Raw genomic sequence first — 19,553 nt, forward strand, 5'->3', positions numbered from 1 at the left:
CAAAACAACTAAAAGGCACCAGTATACCAGCAGATCTGTCTATGTGCTAAGTTTGGTGAAAAAACAGTGAACAGTTTTGACATTCTACTCCAGAAAAGATGGATGCATGCACGGATGCACGAATAGAGAGCATATTAAATGCCATGACAGAAGCATCAGATGTTGAGATATGCTTCTTTGGAGTTCATCTTGCCAGCATATATGGACACATCACAACAATTGGGCACTAGTTGCTCAGTACTTCACATAATGGTCACTGTGGTCAGGGTCTTGTGACTCAACTCACATTGTAAGCAGAAATTCTGCCACTGGTATAGTCTAGTTGCAGAGAGGAGGCACATCTTCTGAACTGGTGATGTTGGTGATGTGTGATCAGTTCATTTCATCCATCAGTTCATAATAAGTATGTTCATTATAAACATAGTTTACTGTATATGATAAGGAAGCAACAAAGTCATTTCTTCTTTTATGCATATGAATTGAAAAGAAAATGCAAATATTGTAATCACAACTGTGAAATTTACCAAACTCACAGACCCAGTGCTTACTAAGACCCAGCATTAACTGGACACCTGGCGCTTAAACTGACAACAGAAATAAATACAGATTCTACATTGGTATCACATTTGAAAACTCCATTGTAAATATGTAACACACCTGGAGACTTGGTGCATATTTCTTGAATAGTTGTTTCAACCCCGGTGTTTGCTGGAGCCTGGGAGAAGGTAAAGGGGTAGCCTCAGGGCTAAAGCATTTGCTCATCCTGCTGAAAACGTGAGCTCTGTTCCATACGTGGGTACAATGTGTGAAGCCCATTATTGTGTCCCCTGTGCCATGATGTTGGTGACACATGTGGGGGTCTTCATCTATGACATCACTTGTGTACTGTACATATTTGTCATTAACATTATCAAGGTACACACAGTTTACACTTTCTTGTATCTGTTCAGCCAAATCATTTATGTTCATGTCAACTGGTCTTTAAAAAAAAGCATATTGGTGAGAAAACATGATCAACTAACAAATTGTCAGCTCATCCTTTGATCAAAGTATATTGTTTTCACATTTGGTCCCAGGCATGGTATTTTCATTCCATGGCTGTAGTAACCGGAAATCCACTTTTCAAGAAGAACAGTGATTAACGAACAGCCTTGTTATTGTTCATTCTCTAATTGATGTGTTTCTAACCTCATCTAACCCATTCCTCTTGTGTTGCATCATCATGGGCACATTAGATGGCATTAACAAGATCAGAGACATATTTACAACCCAGTCTCACCAAATGTGACCCACTAATTGCTCCATACTCGTGACAACCTGGCAACCCAGTGCAAACACATCTGAGGCACTGGGTCTTTAACTCAGCATCTAACAAAGCCAGGTCTCATTAGCTGCCATTATTTGCCAGCAGACAAAACCGAGTTAGACTTGAGATGCAGATATCTGTAAGGCCGGAAGACATTTACACAGTTTAGTAGTAGTAGTTTAGTAGTAGTAGTTGCAGTAGTAGTAGTTGCAGTAGTAGTAGTTGCAGTAGTAGTAGTTGCAGTAGTAGTAGTTGCAGTAGTAGTAGTTTATTTATTTGCATATGAGGCCATTTGACCTACAGTACAAAATAGTACATAGCATAGATGCGTTACCCGATATGTATATAATATGGGTAAAAGAAGCAAATTTTACTAGCAGTATTTCGGAGAATACACTTGTCATAGATATATCACATGGTAGCTAGTTATGTTATATATCTGAGGACATTGGATGGAGATAAAGTGACCGGTTGGATATAACATTGGCATCACCTTTGTCACCTTCGACAGCTTCACAGTGCTTACATAATGCAACACTAACACTGACATTTTTCTGATCAACTGACTATCAGATAAATTACAACAGCACAGGTTTATATGGGATGGTCTATTATATAGTTGAGTTATCAGATGTGTACATGCCATAAGTCAAGGAGACCTGCATTTTGTTAACACTGACACACAGTTTACATACATACTAAAAGGCACATGTCAATTCATTTCTTCAATCTAAACAAGCAACCAAACAGAATGCTGGATGTCCATCAAATGACCGTATTTGGAAATATCACCCATGGTTCCTGTCTGATGTTAATCAAGCATAACAGGAGTGAAAGCATTTTTTTCATTTCTGATGCATAGACGATATGATGAGATTTATTTGTATCTCATTTTGTATGTTGTACCCTGAGATTAAATCATGTCATGTAATACATTCATGTCAACTTACCTGAAATATTAAAAACACATTTGATGTATTTGAAGCAGTGATGTATACTCATGATATTGCGATGATATATAAATCTACTTATGTAATTACATACAAGCAATAACTTCTGTAGAATGTACATACATATGTGTGTTCATTTGTCTTTCACTTGATGCTCAGTTAATGAATCTATAATAGGTATAATTAGTGGTAATATCATTCACATTGACGGAAAACGGGTCCAGTCTGGCATTTCTTGTGTCTGAGGCAATTATTTAACCTCATAAATTCAGGTGTGATGTAATGTTTTATATGTTATTTAATACGCATGTGGAAGGGCAACATGAGAACAATTATCATTTGAGTTCCAACAACATTGATCCAAGGATTAACCACTGGTAAGTCCAATCTATTTAATTAGGTTTCCACACACACACACCCATGTCCAACTTGTAATGTGTAGATTGATTCCTCATTCCTGTTTGACAAGTTGAGTTTTTAAAAGAATTGTGGACATTATTAAACAGTTGTCACATTTGTTATCTGGGCTGACAACTGAGATTTTATGCCAATGCGTAAAACTTGAAACAAGCTACGTGAGGAAATATCATTACCTGTAATGAGCTGAAAGTCGGTAATACACAAATATAAGAATAATAAATCTTTGGAATTGTTATAGTGATAAACTACATGTACACAGTTTGCAGCCTTGATCCTTGATCGATCAGTGACACAAAAGAGGTAGCAAACCATACATATCATCCAGGTACCCAAAGAAAATTACAATCACAAAAGCAACAACCAGTCTCACTGAATTGTAACAAAGTAATTAACCAACAAACCAGAGAATGATGGCAAATACACAGTTGGTGTGTTTTTAAAATATAGCAAGGGGAAAGTACTTCAGGTGTGATATGCAATTTGTTTGAAAGATAAACTGCTGCCGTTTGAAGTATATGAACTGACATTTGTTGGTCCGAAAAGGAATAGGAACACATAATTCTCCTATACTGTATTACATAATTGCACACACACATTTACATGGTGAAAGGGTTTAGTAAGCAGTATCCCCTCACTGTCACCGTTTAGATCACCTCACTGTCAACATGGACTGTCAACATGGACTGTCAACATGGACTTTCCTTGGGTTAAACCCATCACTCAGTATAACTCCTACAGTTCCAGCAAAACAACTGGCAGTTGGAGTGTTGGGCTTTTCCTTAGTGAGGTTGAATACCTTTGCCTGTGCACATACCGTATGCAACAGGATGCGACAAGAGCGTATGTCTGTTAGTTTTATGTTACATGGTTATTTCCCTGTATCTGAGTTTTAATCATACTTTGTGTTATTTTGGCCACACAAACATTTATCCTGAGGTAAACCTGGGCAAAGGTTATCTCCCCTTTTCAAATATTATTTTGTATGCTGTTGTAATTTGAGATATTTAGAACACATTTTTCTACAAAATTATACCAAATTTAGCAATTTCTTGACATTTTGATATTTTGTATCCAACTTCCTTAATGCTACAAAATGTTTTACTGATAGACTTAGTCAGAATCAACAATATACCAGTCTACATCTACACAATGTTGTACAGAAAGACTTAATCCGAATATGTGGTCTGTATGTAGGATATATTGGTGACTGTTTGTACAACACCGTATTGCATACATGTACCAGAAATAAAGATTTCAGATGGAATTTGAACAATTTTCAACAGCATAGTCCTATAGTTGCTCACCTCTAGAATGTCCATCCTCTGCCTTAGGTTGTAGTTCCTCTCATAGAACTCTTGTGTAAGATAGTCAGCCACCTGAAACATCAAGGGTAAGCAGCAGTCTCTCATTGTGACAGTAACCTGAATAACAGTTACTGTTCTTGAAACAACACTAACATGAGTAACAGTAACAGTTAGCAGTAGAAGTTGAGACATACCTGTTTGGGACACTGGACTGCGAGAGCCACCATTGCAGCAAAGCGTCTGCTGTTGAAACCACTGTACCCGGCACTGTCACTGAGGTGGAGTAGGACCTTGCTGAACTCAGCAGCTATCTGAACACAAACACAACAGGAGTACTAGCACCAGCAACAATGGCCAAGGGGCCAAGCAGTGACTAAAGCCCATTTTACATGCACATACTTACTTATGTAAGTTAATTTATTTCTGAAGTAAACTTACCTACCACAGTAGGTGATTATTGGAGTAGGGGCATTTATTTGTAACATGTCATTATATCCCCCAGCTTAGAGCCTCAAGGAGCAAATATACTTCTACTACAGCTCTTTGGGAGAAGTAAATTACTTACAGGAGTAAAAACACCCATGTGAGGAAAACCATTTACATGACATATTTACTTACCTTAAGTATATATACTTATGTAAGCACATATAAGTATATGTGTGCATGTAAAAAGGACTTACGACATGGTACATGAGAACATGGTGCATGAGGACAGTTGCATGGCCACTCACTGATGTAGATAAACGTAAATTCATGATTTTCATGAAGTCCCCTTATTCACATACAATGATATTATCTGAAGATGTAATCATTGTATCTACATGGTTATATTTTGAAGGATATAAGACAAATTATGTATGGACAATCAGTACCAAAAGCTGTGGGTTCAATTACTCAAAAACACATCAGTGCAGAAATACAATACACATTATATTAGGCAACACTAGGTGCAATGACTGTAAGTCGTTGTTGAGAGTTTTATCATTTGTTTTAAATAAGACCTGAAAAACATGCATAAAATATCAAAGTATTCATCTGAGGAGATAAACAAATGCTAATGATTTTTATGTACCAGAATTAAACCTTTCATTGATGGCATATTTTGTCATGGAAACTAGGGGCAAAATATCATTTCAAAATGATTTTTAGCAAAAGCCAACACTTCAAGGATGAACCAATATCAGAGCAAAGTTTGGTTAAGAACTATAGGACATTTGTCTTGATGCTCTTAAACTAACACCGTCCTCATCTGAACTGAAGTCTGGTCTATGAAACAAACACGGTCCTCATCTGAACTTAAGTCCGATGCTCTCAAACTAACACCGTCCTCAAGTCTGGTACTCTCAAACTAACATGGTCCTCATCTGAACTGAAGTTTGGTGCTCTCAAACTAACATGGACCTCATCTGAACTGAAGTCTGGTCTATGAAACAAACACTGTCCTCATCTGAACTGAAGTCTGATGCTCTCAAACTAACACCATCCTCAAGTCCGGTACTCTCAAACTAACACTGCGCTCATCTGAACTGAAGTCTGGTGCTCTCAAGCTAACATGGTCCTCATCTGAACTGAAGTCTGGTGCTCTCAAACTAACACGGTCCTATCTGAACTGAAGTCTGGTGCTCTCAAACTAACATGTTCCATCTGGACTGAAGTCTGGTGCTCTCAAACTAACATGGACCTCATCTGAACTGAAGTCTGGTCTATGAAACAAACACTGTCCTCATCTGAACTGAAGTCTGATGTTCTCAAACTAACACCGTCCTCAAGTCCGGTACTCTCAAACTAACACTGCGCTCATCTGAACTGAAGTCTGGTGCTCTCAAACTAACACGGTCCTCATCTGAACTGAAGTCTGGTGCTCTCAAACTAACACGGTCCTATCTGAACTGAAGGCTGGTGCTCTCAAACTAACACGTTCCATCTGAACTGAAGTCTGGTGCTCTCAAACTAACACGGTCCTATGTGAACTGACGTCTGGTGCTCTCAAACTAACACGGTCCTCATCTGAACTGAAGTCTGGTCTCTGAAACAAACACTGTACTCATCTGAACTGAAGTTTGATGCTCTGAAACTTACACCGTCCTCATCTGAACTGAAGTCTGGTGCTCTCAAACTAACACAGTCCTCATCTGAACTGACGTCTGGTGCTCTCAAACTAACGCGGTCCTCATCTGAATTGAGGTCTGGTGCTCTCAAACTTACACCGTCCTCATCTGAACTGAGGTCTGGTGCTCTCAAACTAACATGGACCTCATCTGAACTGAAGTCTGGTACTCTCAAACTAACACTGTCCTCATCTGAACTGAAGTCTGGTGCTCTCAAACTAACGCGGTCCTCATCTGAATTGAGGTCTGGTGCTCTCAAACTAACACCGTCCTCATCTGAACTGAAGTCTGGTGCTCTCAAACTAACGCGGTCCTCATCTGAACTGAAGTCTGGTGCTCTCAAACTAACGCGGTCCTCATCTGAACTGAAGTCTGGTGCTCTCAAACTAACGCGGTCCTCATCTGAACTGAAGTCTGGTGCTCTCAAACTAACGCGGTCCTCATCTGAATTGAGGTCTGGTGCTCTCAAACTAACACCGTCCTCATCTGAACTGAAGTCTGGTGCTCTCAAACTAACGCGGTCCTCATCTGAACTGAAGTCTGGTGCTCTCAAACAACCATCACACCATCAACAACCTCCTACAGGCCAATGGAAGAAAACACCCGCAAGCCATAAAACCCAACCCCAAGGATGTAATCTACAAAATTGACTGCAATTGTGGGCACTCATACATAGGAGAAACGTCCAGGCCTGTCGACACCAGATTCCAGATCACATAGCGGCCCATCTCGATCGCCAAATCAACTGGGCTGACTACACCATCCTTTCAAAGAACCAATCAGACTTTACCAAAAGGAAAATAAATTAAGTTATCAACATCAAACGATACCGACCCCTGATTAACAGAGACCAACATTACCCCATCCCCACAGCTTATGATGAGCTCATCAAACCACTGTAGCCTACTACACAAACCACCCATTCTGTGTACCTCACTGGCTTACTTAGTTATCATCACATTGTTAACTTGCATTCATACTAGGCTCTGTGCACTACTGGCTTCCATGTTATTCTTGTATCCATTGTTAACCCTTCGTCTTTATCATCACTTGTTAATTAGTTTATGTATATATATATATATTTCCTGTTCTCTCCCTGTATCATTTACACTTTGAAAACGATACAAGAACCTGTATCGAAACATCATGTTCCAGTATTAAAGAAGTTGTCATCCATATACACTTATTCCATTTACTTCCAACTTCTAAAATATGCCTCTCAAGTAAGTAAAACTGTCCTCATCTGAACTGAAGGCTGATGCTCTGAAACTAACACGGTCCTCATGTCTGGTGCTTTCAAACAAACGCGGTCCTCATCTGAACTGAGGTCTGGTGCTCTCAAACTAACACTGTCGTATCTGAACTTAAGTCTGGTGCCGGAAACTAACACCGTCCTCAAGACTGGTTTGTTGCCGGGAGAAGAGAATGACATAAAACAACCCAAGCATCAACTGTAGTGTGCAGGTAACTGGACAGAGTGGACTAGACTTATTGAAGGGGACAAGCAGTTGACTACAGGCAGTGGCCTTGAGAGGATGTGTCATGTGAGTGAGTAAATATATAGCTGAATTTACATGGTAGCAGAGCGTAAAATTCACTTTAAAGAGGAAAATGTCTGTGAATTTTAAATCACCACCAACACTGAAAGAAGATAGTGTTTATGAAGTTTGGAAAAATGAGTTGAATGTTTGAATATCATCTGGAGTTTGATGACAGATGTAGTTGAAGAAAAGCAAGCATTGGCAGCTACTCTCACACTTACTGGTCAAGCTAAGGCTAAAGCTTTGGACATTGATGTGACAGATTTAAACAGAAAAGGAGGATTGAAAACCTTACTGAAAGCACTTGACTCCTCGTACCAGCAAGACGAGATAGACTTGGCCTATTCTACATACACCCAGTTTGATAGTTATCGTCGAGCATGTGGGACAAGTATGAAAGAATATATCATTGAATTTGAGAGAAGAAATGGCATGTGCAAAAGATACCAGCTGGAATTTCCTGACCCCATTCTTGCTTTCAAACTTCTGGATTGTGCAAATCTTTCAGTTAGAAAAAGGCAATTGGTCCTAACTGGTGTTTGTGACAGAAAATATCAGACAGTAAAAGCAGCACTAAAAAGAATATTTGGTGAAAGCATCACAACTTGTATTAATTCTGAAAATTCTATTGATATCAAACAAGAAACAGCATACATGACTCGCAATGATCCAAGGAGCAAAGTTAGCTATAAATACTTCACTGAAAATAGAACATGGTCACAGGGTAGTAACCAGAAAGGAACTAACCCATTAGACAGATTTGGTCGCAGAACAAAGTGTGTGATTTGTGATTTGCAGGTCAACTTTCCACTGGGTAAAGGACTGTCCACACAAAGATGAAGAGAAGATCAAAGTGACAGAAGACATCTGGGAAGAAACATGCAATCTTACCTTGTTCACCAAAGAAGAAAAGATAGAAAATCACATCCTTATGACGGAAGACTTTGGATGCGCAGTTCTAGATACGGCCTGTACAAGAGCAGTATGCGGTCGACAGTGGTTTGACAATTTCATAGGAAATTTAAGTCAGAAGAGAAAGGCTGATGTGGTTACTAAAGAGAGTGAAACAGCATTCCGATTTGGAGATGGAGTCAAAGTGACATCATCCATGACGGCTTTAATTCCTGCAACAATTGGTGAAACTGAGTGTAAGATAGAGACAGAGGTAGTGAATGCTGATATTCCATTGTTGTTGCGCAAGCAATCCCTGATGAAAGCTGGGATAAAGTTGGATTTAGGTACAGACAAAGCTGAAATGTTTAACAAACCAGTTACTCTCAGTCTGACCTCAAGTGGCCATTACTGTGTGAAAATATCAGGAGACAGAGCACATATTGAAAGTCACCACATAGACCAAGAAATCCTGGTGATAGAAGAAACAGCAAGGAAGGAAGAGAAGAAAATTATCATGAAGAAGCTGCACAAACAGTTTGGACATACATCGAAAGAACACCTCAGAAAACTGATTCAGAATGCTGGTGTGATTGACAAAGAGACTATCAGTGTGATAGATGTGATAGATGAGGTGTGCAATGCATGTGCAATTAAGAGACAACCACCTAAGCCAGCAGTTGGCCTTCCTCTTGCTTCAGATTTCAATGAAACAGTTGCGGTAGATCTCCATCAACTTGAAGACAGAGTATGGTATTTACATATTATTGACCAGTTGACCAGATTTAGCTCAGGGGCCATAATGAGAAGCAAGGAATCAAGAGAGTTTGTAACAAAGTTTTTGTCATGCTGGATAAGTGTGCATGGTGCACCGAAAAGACTGTTCAGTGATAAGGGTGGCGAGTTTAACAGCAGTGAAGTGAGGGATTTGTGTGAGAACTTCAACATTGAGATAAAGACCACAGCAGCATACAGACCCTGGAGTAATGGACTTTTGGAGAGACACAATCAAAGTTAGTAGTATAGGGAATGACAGTTCTGGACCACTTTCAAGAAATGTCTCTACAAAGCCTTATTTAGTAAATAAGGCTTTGGTTGGGTCATTAGCTCTTGCTACTATTACCCCTACTACAAAAAAGTTGGCGGTAATTACTATGCCTACTTTGTGTTGGTAGGAGGTAACACTGTGCCGTACGGTACGATCAATAATTCTTCTCTTACAAAACCCCTACCCGGCCCACCCCTCAAGTAGTACAAGTTAGGTTCGTCGGCTTTCATATCCACTTTATCTATGTTGTAAGTTTTGACTGACCATATAGGATCGGTGGCTCGCTTACGGTTATCGCCCTCGTGTTCCCCCGGCTGGTATAGATACCTCACTAGGGCCCTATCTGGTATCTGTTTCTCCTTCCCACGCAATGGAGCGGCCGACTCTGCAACTATTGATTTTAGTTTGATAGCGTCTGCCGGTTTCTTACCGGTGAGACGGGTGACTTCATGGTTGATTGCCGACACCACCTTGGGTAACCTCGTGACCCATTCAGTCGATCGTTTTCCAGGGGTGGCCATCTCCCTAGCATACTGATAGCCGAACAAGCGCTCAGCCAAAGTCCTATTAAATCTCTCAACTATGGCTTGGCTGCGATGGGCTCCGGCCGTGCCACGCCTGACCTTTGTATCGTGTTTGGCTAGCAGTTGTGACACGGCACCCATGAACTCCCGTCCGGGGTCAACTTGCAGCTCTGTTGGCCACGTCAGCGGACTGCGTTTGTATATGCGTTCGAATCCTCTGGCTACCTGGGCCGAATCTTTCGTGGTCAAGGGTTCGGCTTCCTTGTAACGACTGGCTACGTCCACTACGGTTAAGGCATACTTGTACCTCTTGTCGTGGGGTAGGAACAGTAGGTCTGCCTGGTGAACGCTATTAGGTATGTTAATACCGAACCTCCTTCTAGGCACGTAGCGTGGTGCCGGCAAATAGATCTGCCACAGGGCTTGTTTTTCAAGCCACGCTTTGGCTTCCTCCGGGGGTACTCGCGCTATTTTAGCTAGCTTATCTACTGCGCTAGCTCCTTTCCAGTACCCACGCGGGCTGTAGTAAATAGCCTCAAATTTTTTCATGTCCATACGCGTATGTGTTTATCCCATCAATAGCTATCCAACGTTTCGTGTCCATAGGCGACAGGGACGTCTTGTTTATAGTCAGTCCGTATATCTTATGTCTATCACTTCTAAGTGTGTTCATTTTATGCCTAAAGGTACGGGTCTTGAACAGGGCTTCCTTGAATCTGGCGTGTTTGATGTGTTGTTTCACCACATACTTCTTAACCCCCTTAGCCTTCCGGATCTCACTATTGTCGGCTTTCAGTATGGAGTACATCTTAGGTCTCAAACCTATGTACTCGGCTATGGGCGTGCCAGCACACTCGTCCTTCATCTTACCTAGGACCTTTTTATTTACCGTACTGTGTATGGCATGGGTCTTAGGGTAGTCGCTGGTGTCGTATAAATCGAGGTGTTTTTTCATGTCCTCGTACACGTCCTCGGTTCGAATCTCCATCAGCAGGGAATCCGTGTCAGTGTACAGCACTTCACACCTGTCGCCGTACTGTTTCTTGAGCTCGTTGTAGTAAAAGTCGTACATCAGGTGTTTGGATAAATCGAGGATGCTCATCCCCACGTAAACAGGCCGGTTGAATTTTATGTGGCTTTTCTTCATGTGTAGGGCAACCAGGTTGTCTGTGAATATCTTACTACGGTTGAATGCCGGACTGGCTATCAATCTCCTGAGCTTGTCTTCCTCACTCGATCGAACCAGCTTCACGGTCACGCGTTTCCTCAGGTTCTCCATAGTCTTACCAAACACCGAGTTGTTCATGAGCTTGTAGAGATTTTTCTCAAAATCACTGGTGGCTTTTTTTCGTAGGTCTGTGTTCATTCTGATGTAGGGCTCCATCCATGGACTCTGGTCGAACATGAGCACCCTGTGTATTTTGGTCAGCCTCATACCCAACGACAGGTACAGCTGTAGGTTGCGATAGTGAACGATGTACTTGGTCTTATTCATTAAGTTAGGCACGAGTTTTTCAACGTCTGTCACACGCCCACCTGACAAGTTATGTTGGTACTCAGACATCCAGTCTGGGTTAACCCTCATACGTTCGGGGGCCAGGGGGTAGCTGTTGTGCGATGTGTGTAATTCCTTGGGATACTCTAAGTCAACCTCGAGGATATAACCTTTGTTCGAATCTGGTGCAACCCCCATAACATCAACGTGGGGTACCCATTCGAATCCCCCTGTAGGTAGATACTGACTCATGGCCCAGCCGTACAGGTTGTTTGCGTCGAGGTAGAGAATGATTGGTTGGTTTGTTAGGATCGTAACCTTTCACGTATTGATTATTTGCTTTCGCGTATCGTTTGGATGCCATGGAAACCCCACCTCGCAAACCTTTCTCAATGAATAGGTGCATGTCGTAATCTGTGAGCAATTCCAAATTAACTCCGGTCTTTTTAAGTAAGGCGTCCCACGACAGACCTGGGCTGGTGTAATACCATGCGGGGTCGAGTTTATACTGCTTGAAACATGTCCGCCTAAACGTTTCAAACACGTCGGCTAACAGCAGTACATCTGTCCTCAAGTACAGGTCGTGATAATCACCCAGGTTCTTACAACCCAGTTTATTCCATACGTTAGTCGCGTGCGAGTAATCATCTCGTGAGACGGACGCCTCATTCAGCTTGCTATAAAAGCAGTCAATAGGGGGTAGTCTGGTCTCGGTGAACTTAGCCCAACTATCCATGTACTCATAGGGGTACACACCCTTCCTCATAAGCAGGGGTCTAGTCTTGGCGTCTGTGTATCGATCGGTGATAGGGAAGGTATTGTTGGCCTTGACCAGACTGTCGAGTGACGACAGGAGGAACTGAAACGAGTCAATGAACCTAAGTCCGTTTAAGCTGAAGGAGATGTATCTCTCCATGTTGTTGGGGATGCACGTTATATTACCATCGATTTTCGCGATGGCCTGCATGATCAAGTGTGAGTCGTACCCTCTCAAGTTGTGAAAGACAACGGGGATGTTTATTGTCTTAGGGTTGATTTTAAGCTTGAGGTTGCACGCGTTGTGAGCGGTGCCTCTATACTTACCAGTTATGTGACAGTGATCTCTCACCGAATCACCGTTAAGTGGTGATTCACACACGTGACAGTTAGTGCTACTAGCGTGGGCTAGCCTGTCGACTCGGGTCAGACGCATGGGAGCGATTTTATACAATGCATTCCTAATAATTTTTTCTTCCTCCTGCAAACACTTTAGAAACCTTTCAGCCGCGTCAGGCCCCCTATACACTACCGGAGCTTTCGTTTCCCCGTCACAACGGACGACAATGTATCCAAACGAACAGGCTTTATGCTCATGTGTTTTGTGGGTGAAGGGAGCCTCGCCGGCGGCACAACTGGGGGTATCCCCCACAACTAAGGCTTCGAAATCGGCATATATAATATAAGGCACAGACATTTGGTTCTTGTGGTTACTGAATTTTAGGATATTATCACCTTCCTTAGGCATGTCGACTCGTATGGCCGTCTGCCCCACACCTTGACAATCATCCCGGTGGGATTCTAATAAATCAGCTCGACTGAAACCGTGTAGGCATCGTACACAAAAGTGTTTTTCCCCATCGTGTTTCGACTGGTCGTGCAACAACCGGCTGAGATGTTTTATCCACGTGTAGTGATACTTTTCACCTCGTTGGATCATGAATATATTGATAACTTGGCGATCCTTCACCGGGCTGACCCTGTGTACTATTGTTGTGTTACCTTCGTGCCCAAAGACATTTATAGCCAGATTATTCTGTTTTTCTACTTTAGTGATCTGGGATATGGGGGTGGGTTCATCTATACCATCCCAGTTGAGCCCATTGTCTTGGGGATAGCTAGAAAGCCTATCTGAATGAGTGCCAGCTGGAAATAAGGCTGACCTGATAGCTAACCTCAGGCAATCGTTTCCTCTATTCTTAACGTTTACTATGGCATGTTTGTTCCTATAGTAGGGAGGCAAGGCTAGGTATGACCCGCCTCTGAACGGCACGTAGTTAGCTATGTCTAGATAGATATTATCGATTTTATCTACAACCCACCCGGACCCCAAGTGTGTGTAGCGTTCTAGGTATTCTCGTATCTGCTGAAAACTGGTATCGATTGATGTATCAATGGTCTCTGTATGTGTGACGACCTCTTGTTTACCTCGGAAGTAAGGCTGAACATACTCAGTGGTACTCCCAACCTGCTTATCGAGTGACATTTTCACTGTGATCTGAAACTTGATACTTCCTAGGTTATTTAGTTCCTGGTTGACCTTATCAGCTATCAGAGGCTTGATATCTGTAATGTCTATGTTTCTATCAACGTGCATGCGCCAACCTCTCAAATAGTTACCTACTGCGCGCTCAGTGCGCACGAACTGTAGGTCAATAGCTCTATTCTGTCGTAATAATTCTAAAAGCTGTGGTTTTCTCATACGGGAATACCCGCCTAAACCCAAATCGTGTGCCTCGACTTTCAGTTGTTTTACAGTGGGTACGGGGGCATGTGATAACAATGCGGTTAACCCGGCTCTCCCCAGGTTTGAATAACCCGTGTATCCAAGCTGTTTTGCTTGAGCTTTTAATTGTTTTACTGTAGGAGGGGCTCCTAAACCTAGTAATCTCAACAATGCTGACTTCCGCATTCTAGAATACCCGATCACACCTCTCTGTTTTGCGACCCGCTTGAGCTCGCTTACAGTAGACATCGTGTTTACACCTAAGAGAACCAATGTCTAATTGGTTCACAGTAAGGGGAGGTAACCCTTTCACACACTGGAGTCTATCTTGAGCAGTCGCCTACGTTCTTTTATGTAGCCCTTTTTATTCTCGTAGATGAGTTGATGTCTGACTACGTTCGCTCCGTGAGCTTTACATAGACAGTAGTGTCCTTTAACCCCGATACCACACACAGAACACGTGTAGTTAGGACTTCCCATATGGAAACAACAGAACCCCTGATTCCTGCATTTCCTACCACAGGCCTCGGTCTTCCCCATAAGTATGTATTCGCATCGGTATGGAGCGGGTCTCATGTTTACTTATATAGGTATTTTAATTTAATTGCTTCGCAACCAACGCAGTAGCTGCTATACCCAACACTATGAAGCCCAGTTCACGATTCATTTGTCCCTTGGATGGTGTGTAGTACTGAGCGAGTGTGGGTTTATTGAGCGGTTCCAATTGTTTACCAGTTAGTAGATAGTATTCTTTCATTGCTTCATCGACATCGTTGAATGTTTTAATGGCATGGTTTTCACGCTTGAGTTGTTCGTTAATAAAATCGATCCTCTGGAGGCGTTTTTTAACGTACTCGTCCTGTGCTCTTTGTAATTTCTCAGTAGCGAGATCGTGTCGCTTCCTTTCTTCCTGTATTTCAGCCGCGTGATCATCTCGTAGTTTCGAGAAGAGGAAATTACTCCCGGAAAATGCCAGGGCATTCACTAACGCCCCACCGACCATCATAGCTATCGTGGCCATCCCTATATTTATTTCATTATATTATCAGGTATTATTCCTTGTTTTACTAGGATGTCTTTTGTGGCCATCGCCATACCAAGTTTCATTATGAGCATACCCATATCCTGCAGGTTGAAATCTAGCTTGATAGTTGGTTGTTTAAGCACCATTTTAGTCAACCGAGCGTACCCTACTGCTAGACTGGCGACCACTGTGGCGTGGTATGCGTCGTTGACGAACGTTTTCCCCTCAGACATTATGTATATGATATAAAATATTAAAATTATAACATGATATGCGGGTCGACAGTGGGGCCTGCCGGCGGCGTGGGGGGTACCCCCACACCCCCAGGGTTTCCCTCACTGTGGGAGGGTACCCCCACGTATAACCATGTTATAACCACGGCAGCAGTTACACCTACATCCAACAACAGTCGGGGGTTGGCCACTTTATGTTGGTTACACCACCGTTTTTTACCGGCAGCTACTCTCTTAGGATTCTTCTGCCTGGTTACTGTTGAAGTGGTCTCCACCGTCACCTCGGGACTCACTGTTGGGGGTGGGGTCTCCTCCATCACTGTTGGGGGTACCTCCACTGGGGTTTCCTGTGCAGTATCCATCTATACTATTATTATTATTCTTTCTCTCAAATTGACAATGTTTTGCCGTGATAATCGCCGCCGTCACTGGAGCCAACAACATACCATATTTGTGGTGCAGCCCGCAGCTGATAGAGCTCACGGCGTGTTCGATAAAAGGGTCTTTCTCGAGGTCCTCCCACAGGTAAAGTCGGCGCTCTGGTGGAATGGGAAGGAAGTGTGATACAATACCGGTGTATATCTGGGTCATAGCCGATCCTATTGTCTTTGTCATTTCTGCTCCGAGCCGGGACTCGTATCTAGCGTACAGCTTATCGATTTCTTCGGCTGTCATTTTGTGAATTTTATCCGGAGTGTAGTCTCCAAAGTAATGTTTGGCTTTGCCGCCAACAGCCAACGCCACCAGTTTCTCTCGCTTGGGGGAATCCCCCACAGTGGGGCCTGCCGGCGGCGTTGGGGAGACCCCCAACTGTTCGAGCAATTCCTCACACTCCATCTTATAATATAACAAGTAAGATTTAGTTTTAACTATATAATACCCGATGCAGACAAAACACAGAGAAATGAAGGTTAAGTTGCACACGACAAATACTTCAAATATCATAGCTATATGCTTAGCTTTGCTTAGCTTTGCTTAGCTTTGCTTAGCTTTAGCTTAGCTTTAGCACACTATATATGCTACTGGTTGGTCGGTCTTTAGCACGAGCTTAGCGTGTTTAGTTTCAGCGAGCTGTTTCTTCACCCGTTCCCGTTCTAATTTACTCATCACATCGTTCTCTCTCAAACACTCCTCGAACGAATCCCTGTCCTTGCAGTGAAATAAGGCCACCCATCGCGTCTGCTCCCTGAGGTCTTTCAACACCGAGTTGAACTTCTGCGTTAGCACCCAGACGATTTGCATGCCGGCCGGAGAAGGCCAGGTACGATAGCATGTCTCTCTTTTTTGTTATCTCGCGATTAGCGCTGCAGTCGTCCAGTATGAACAGCGTCGGTTCCCCTTTAAATTTCTCGTGAAGAGCTTTCAACCAGTCCTGCAGGCGTGTTCCAGGGCCGATTTTGTGTACGTCGGGGTCCGTCATCACCCAAGGTCCCGCGTACGTTTTATTCATGCTCAGAGTAGGGCACATGATAACGATGTTATCGAACACATCCTTGTAGTAACCCTCCAACATATCCAACACGAAAACGGTCTTCCCACAGCCAGTCTGCCCGCACACTATGGCGCAGTGTGGGTCAGTGGGGAGGTGGGGGTACCCCTGGGGGTACCCCCCATCAGTAGATGGCTTGCACGAATCTCCCATTGTCTATATTAAGTTGCGCGTCCATAATAACGTACAGATATAATTTCAACTTACCAGCGGTTTGAGCCTTCTTAGTAATCTGGATGGTTATCCCTTCGCTGCCGTTATCTATACGGCGCCCGCTACCGTGCAGTTTATCATCATCCGTGGATCGCATGTCCAACCATAGGGCGTACTTGGTGGTCAGGTATTCACCGATCTGCACGGAGCCGAGGTCCAGGTCCTTTGTTATGTAGTCCCCAACTGGTAGCTTTTTTATCTCATCCCACTGCTGGTGTGGTCTCATACCATGACTGAACAGCTGGTTGGGCACGCCCTCGATGGTAACTTCCACCTTTTCAATCTCGGGGTTGAAAAACTTCTCGCTGTCCCTCCGGAATGGATCGTAATCCTCCACGGGGACGACCAGGATACCTTTCATCGATCGCGCCGGCACGTTCAGGTTGATATTCCACACAGTGTCGCTCTTATCTCGCACGACTGATCTATGCCTCAGTACGCGATCGTACAGGATGGCCATCTTCCCAGAGTACTGGCTTCGAACCTGCCTGGCCAGCTCCGGGCTAGTTACCATGTCGAACTCCAGAGAGATGTTGTCTATGGCATAACTAGCCTCATCACCGTTCGGCGTACGCACTACTTTGCTATAGTCGTTAAACGTGAGCTCGTATTCGAGCCTATCACCCAGCGCGGCCTGGTAAAACGGCGCGTGTCCCGTGAGCAACTCGAAGTCGAGCGGCACGCAGAATCGATTCCCGTATGCTAGAGCGATGGCCTTTTCACCGTCCGATAGCTTGTCTTGCTGGTCTTGCGTGAAGACGTATCCTATGCGCGCCCGGGTTGATTTGCTGATGCCCTGGTACACATCATTGACTCGTTCTCTCTCGCTTTTCCAGAGATCCTTGTAGCAGTGAAACACGTCGCTGTCGTCGATGCTCAGCACCTCGTTACCGCTGATCTTGACGGTCGTTTTCTTGATGATAGCTCGACCCACGTTCCGCACTAGCTCGCGTTTGTCGTTGTCGGAGGTCAACGTGATATTGAACGCCAGTCGAACAGTGCCTGGTACAATGAGGTCATTCTCACCAAGGTTTGGAAATCTAACCAGCAGAGTTTGATTCTGGTCTATCTTGCTGGGATTGTTGGTGATGGTCACCGACTGGCGCACGGCTCTGGCTCCTAATGGCTCTCTCAATCTTCTGAAAGGATCTAATTTTCTGCCGTACATTGTTATATAAAAGAAATATATTTTTAATACTAATGGATGAAGACATAGATATGACGGAGATGCCGGGCGCTAGTGCCCAGGCATTCGATGATGAGCAGGAGACCTCATTTACTAGTTCACCATTGAACCAAGAACTCTTGGAAACAACGGTAAATGATTATTACGAAAGTTTAAGAAGAGATAAAAACTACGTTGAACCACAGGGTCGATACCATAAGAATTTTTTTATTGATACAAAGGGTGTTCTACGCCTTAAGTCTGACCCAGGGGTTGACCTCTTTAACAAGAGCAATAAAAAACCACTGGCCTTGTCAACTCTAGCCAGCCGCCATGGTGTCGAATTTATCCGTGAACATCTAAACATGAATGATTACGGTGGTGCAATACCTAAGGCCGTTAAAGAAGATCTGCAAGCTACCAGATCCCACCTCACCATTAGAGATGAAATGACACCACAGCGTGCTACAGAAGCCTCGGACAGCATAGAAAAACTGTTGAGCACCTACTGGGACAAACCGTTACCGGGGTTTGACTTTCCAGTAAGGGAACTGCGCGGCTTAGACGAAGCCGTGAAACGCGTGCGTGGAGAACTCGTGAACAACATGGGGAAACTGAACGAAATCGACGAGCACATCGCTAAGGAAAAAACCAAACTCAACGAAACTGAAAACGATGATATGAAGCGTCGTATCAATGAACGACTACGCGATTTAGAAGACGAGAGACGTACACGATTGGAATCCGCTTCCTCGAATCGTGAACAGCTTCGATCCCAGATCAGTCGCATTCGGGAAACAATCGATAGAATACTGAATGAGGATACAACTTTAGCCAACAGGATTCGGATATTGTTCCGGGAGCAAGGGATCACCATCGCCAGCATTCTAACTGCATTGGGTTTCATCATATCAACCCTGGTGGTGTCACTGACAGGGGGAACCCCCACACCTGCCGGCGGGGGAACTCCCACTCCCACAGGCGGTGGTGTTAAAGACTGGATAAAAAAACTCGGGGAAGGCCTAGCTAAACTGGCTGGTAAAGCCGCCGAAGCCCTTCCCGGCATCCTGGGTAGCATCGTCTCGTGGTTGTTGAGCGCTCTGTCTAAAACTGCCATGTGGCTCAGTCAAAACCTGTGGGCAGCCATCGTCGCCGTGGCGGGTCTGGTGTACGTAGCGGCTAAGAAATCTTTAACCAAATAAGTCCCAAAGTTACCCCACCAACCACTAGGGCCGTTTTATTATCGATATGCTGCTGATAGGGGGGTACCCCCACATGCATATGGGGGTGTGTGGGGGGCACATGAACTTTAGACTCCGGGGGTGGCGCCACTATACCCTTTTCACGTGGTGGGATGTGT

At 43.7% G+C, this 19,553-nt stretch overlaps 1 protein-coding gene across 1 annotated transcript in view; it reads right to left on the reverse strand.

Moving 5' to 3' along the window:
• LOC137284153 (telomere length regulation protein TEL2 homolog) overlaps positions 1-19,553 on the reverse strand; it is a 99,864-nt gene that overhangs the window by 51,398 nt on the left and 28,913 nt on the right. The window contains exons 12-13 of the mRNA XM_067815844.1: positions 4,175-4,291; positions 3,981-4,052 (exon numbers count right to left, since the gene is read on the reverse strand). Of these exons, the coding sequence (XP_067671945.1) occupies positions 3,981-4,052; positions 4,175-4,291 (189 nt within the window). The remainder of the gene's footprint in view (positions 1-3,980; positions 4,053-4,174; positions 4,292-19,553) is intronic.

This window comes from Haliotis asinina, chromosome 5, assembly GCF_037392515.1.
Source record: "Haliotis asinina isolate JCU_RB_2024 chromosome 5, JCU_Hal_asi_v2, whole genome shotgun sequence".
Taxonomy (NCBI): domain Eukaryota; kingdom Metazoa; phylum Mollusca; class Gastropoda; order Lepetellida; family Haliotidae; genus Haliotis; species Haliotis asinina.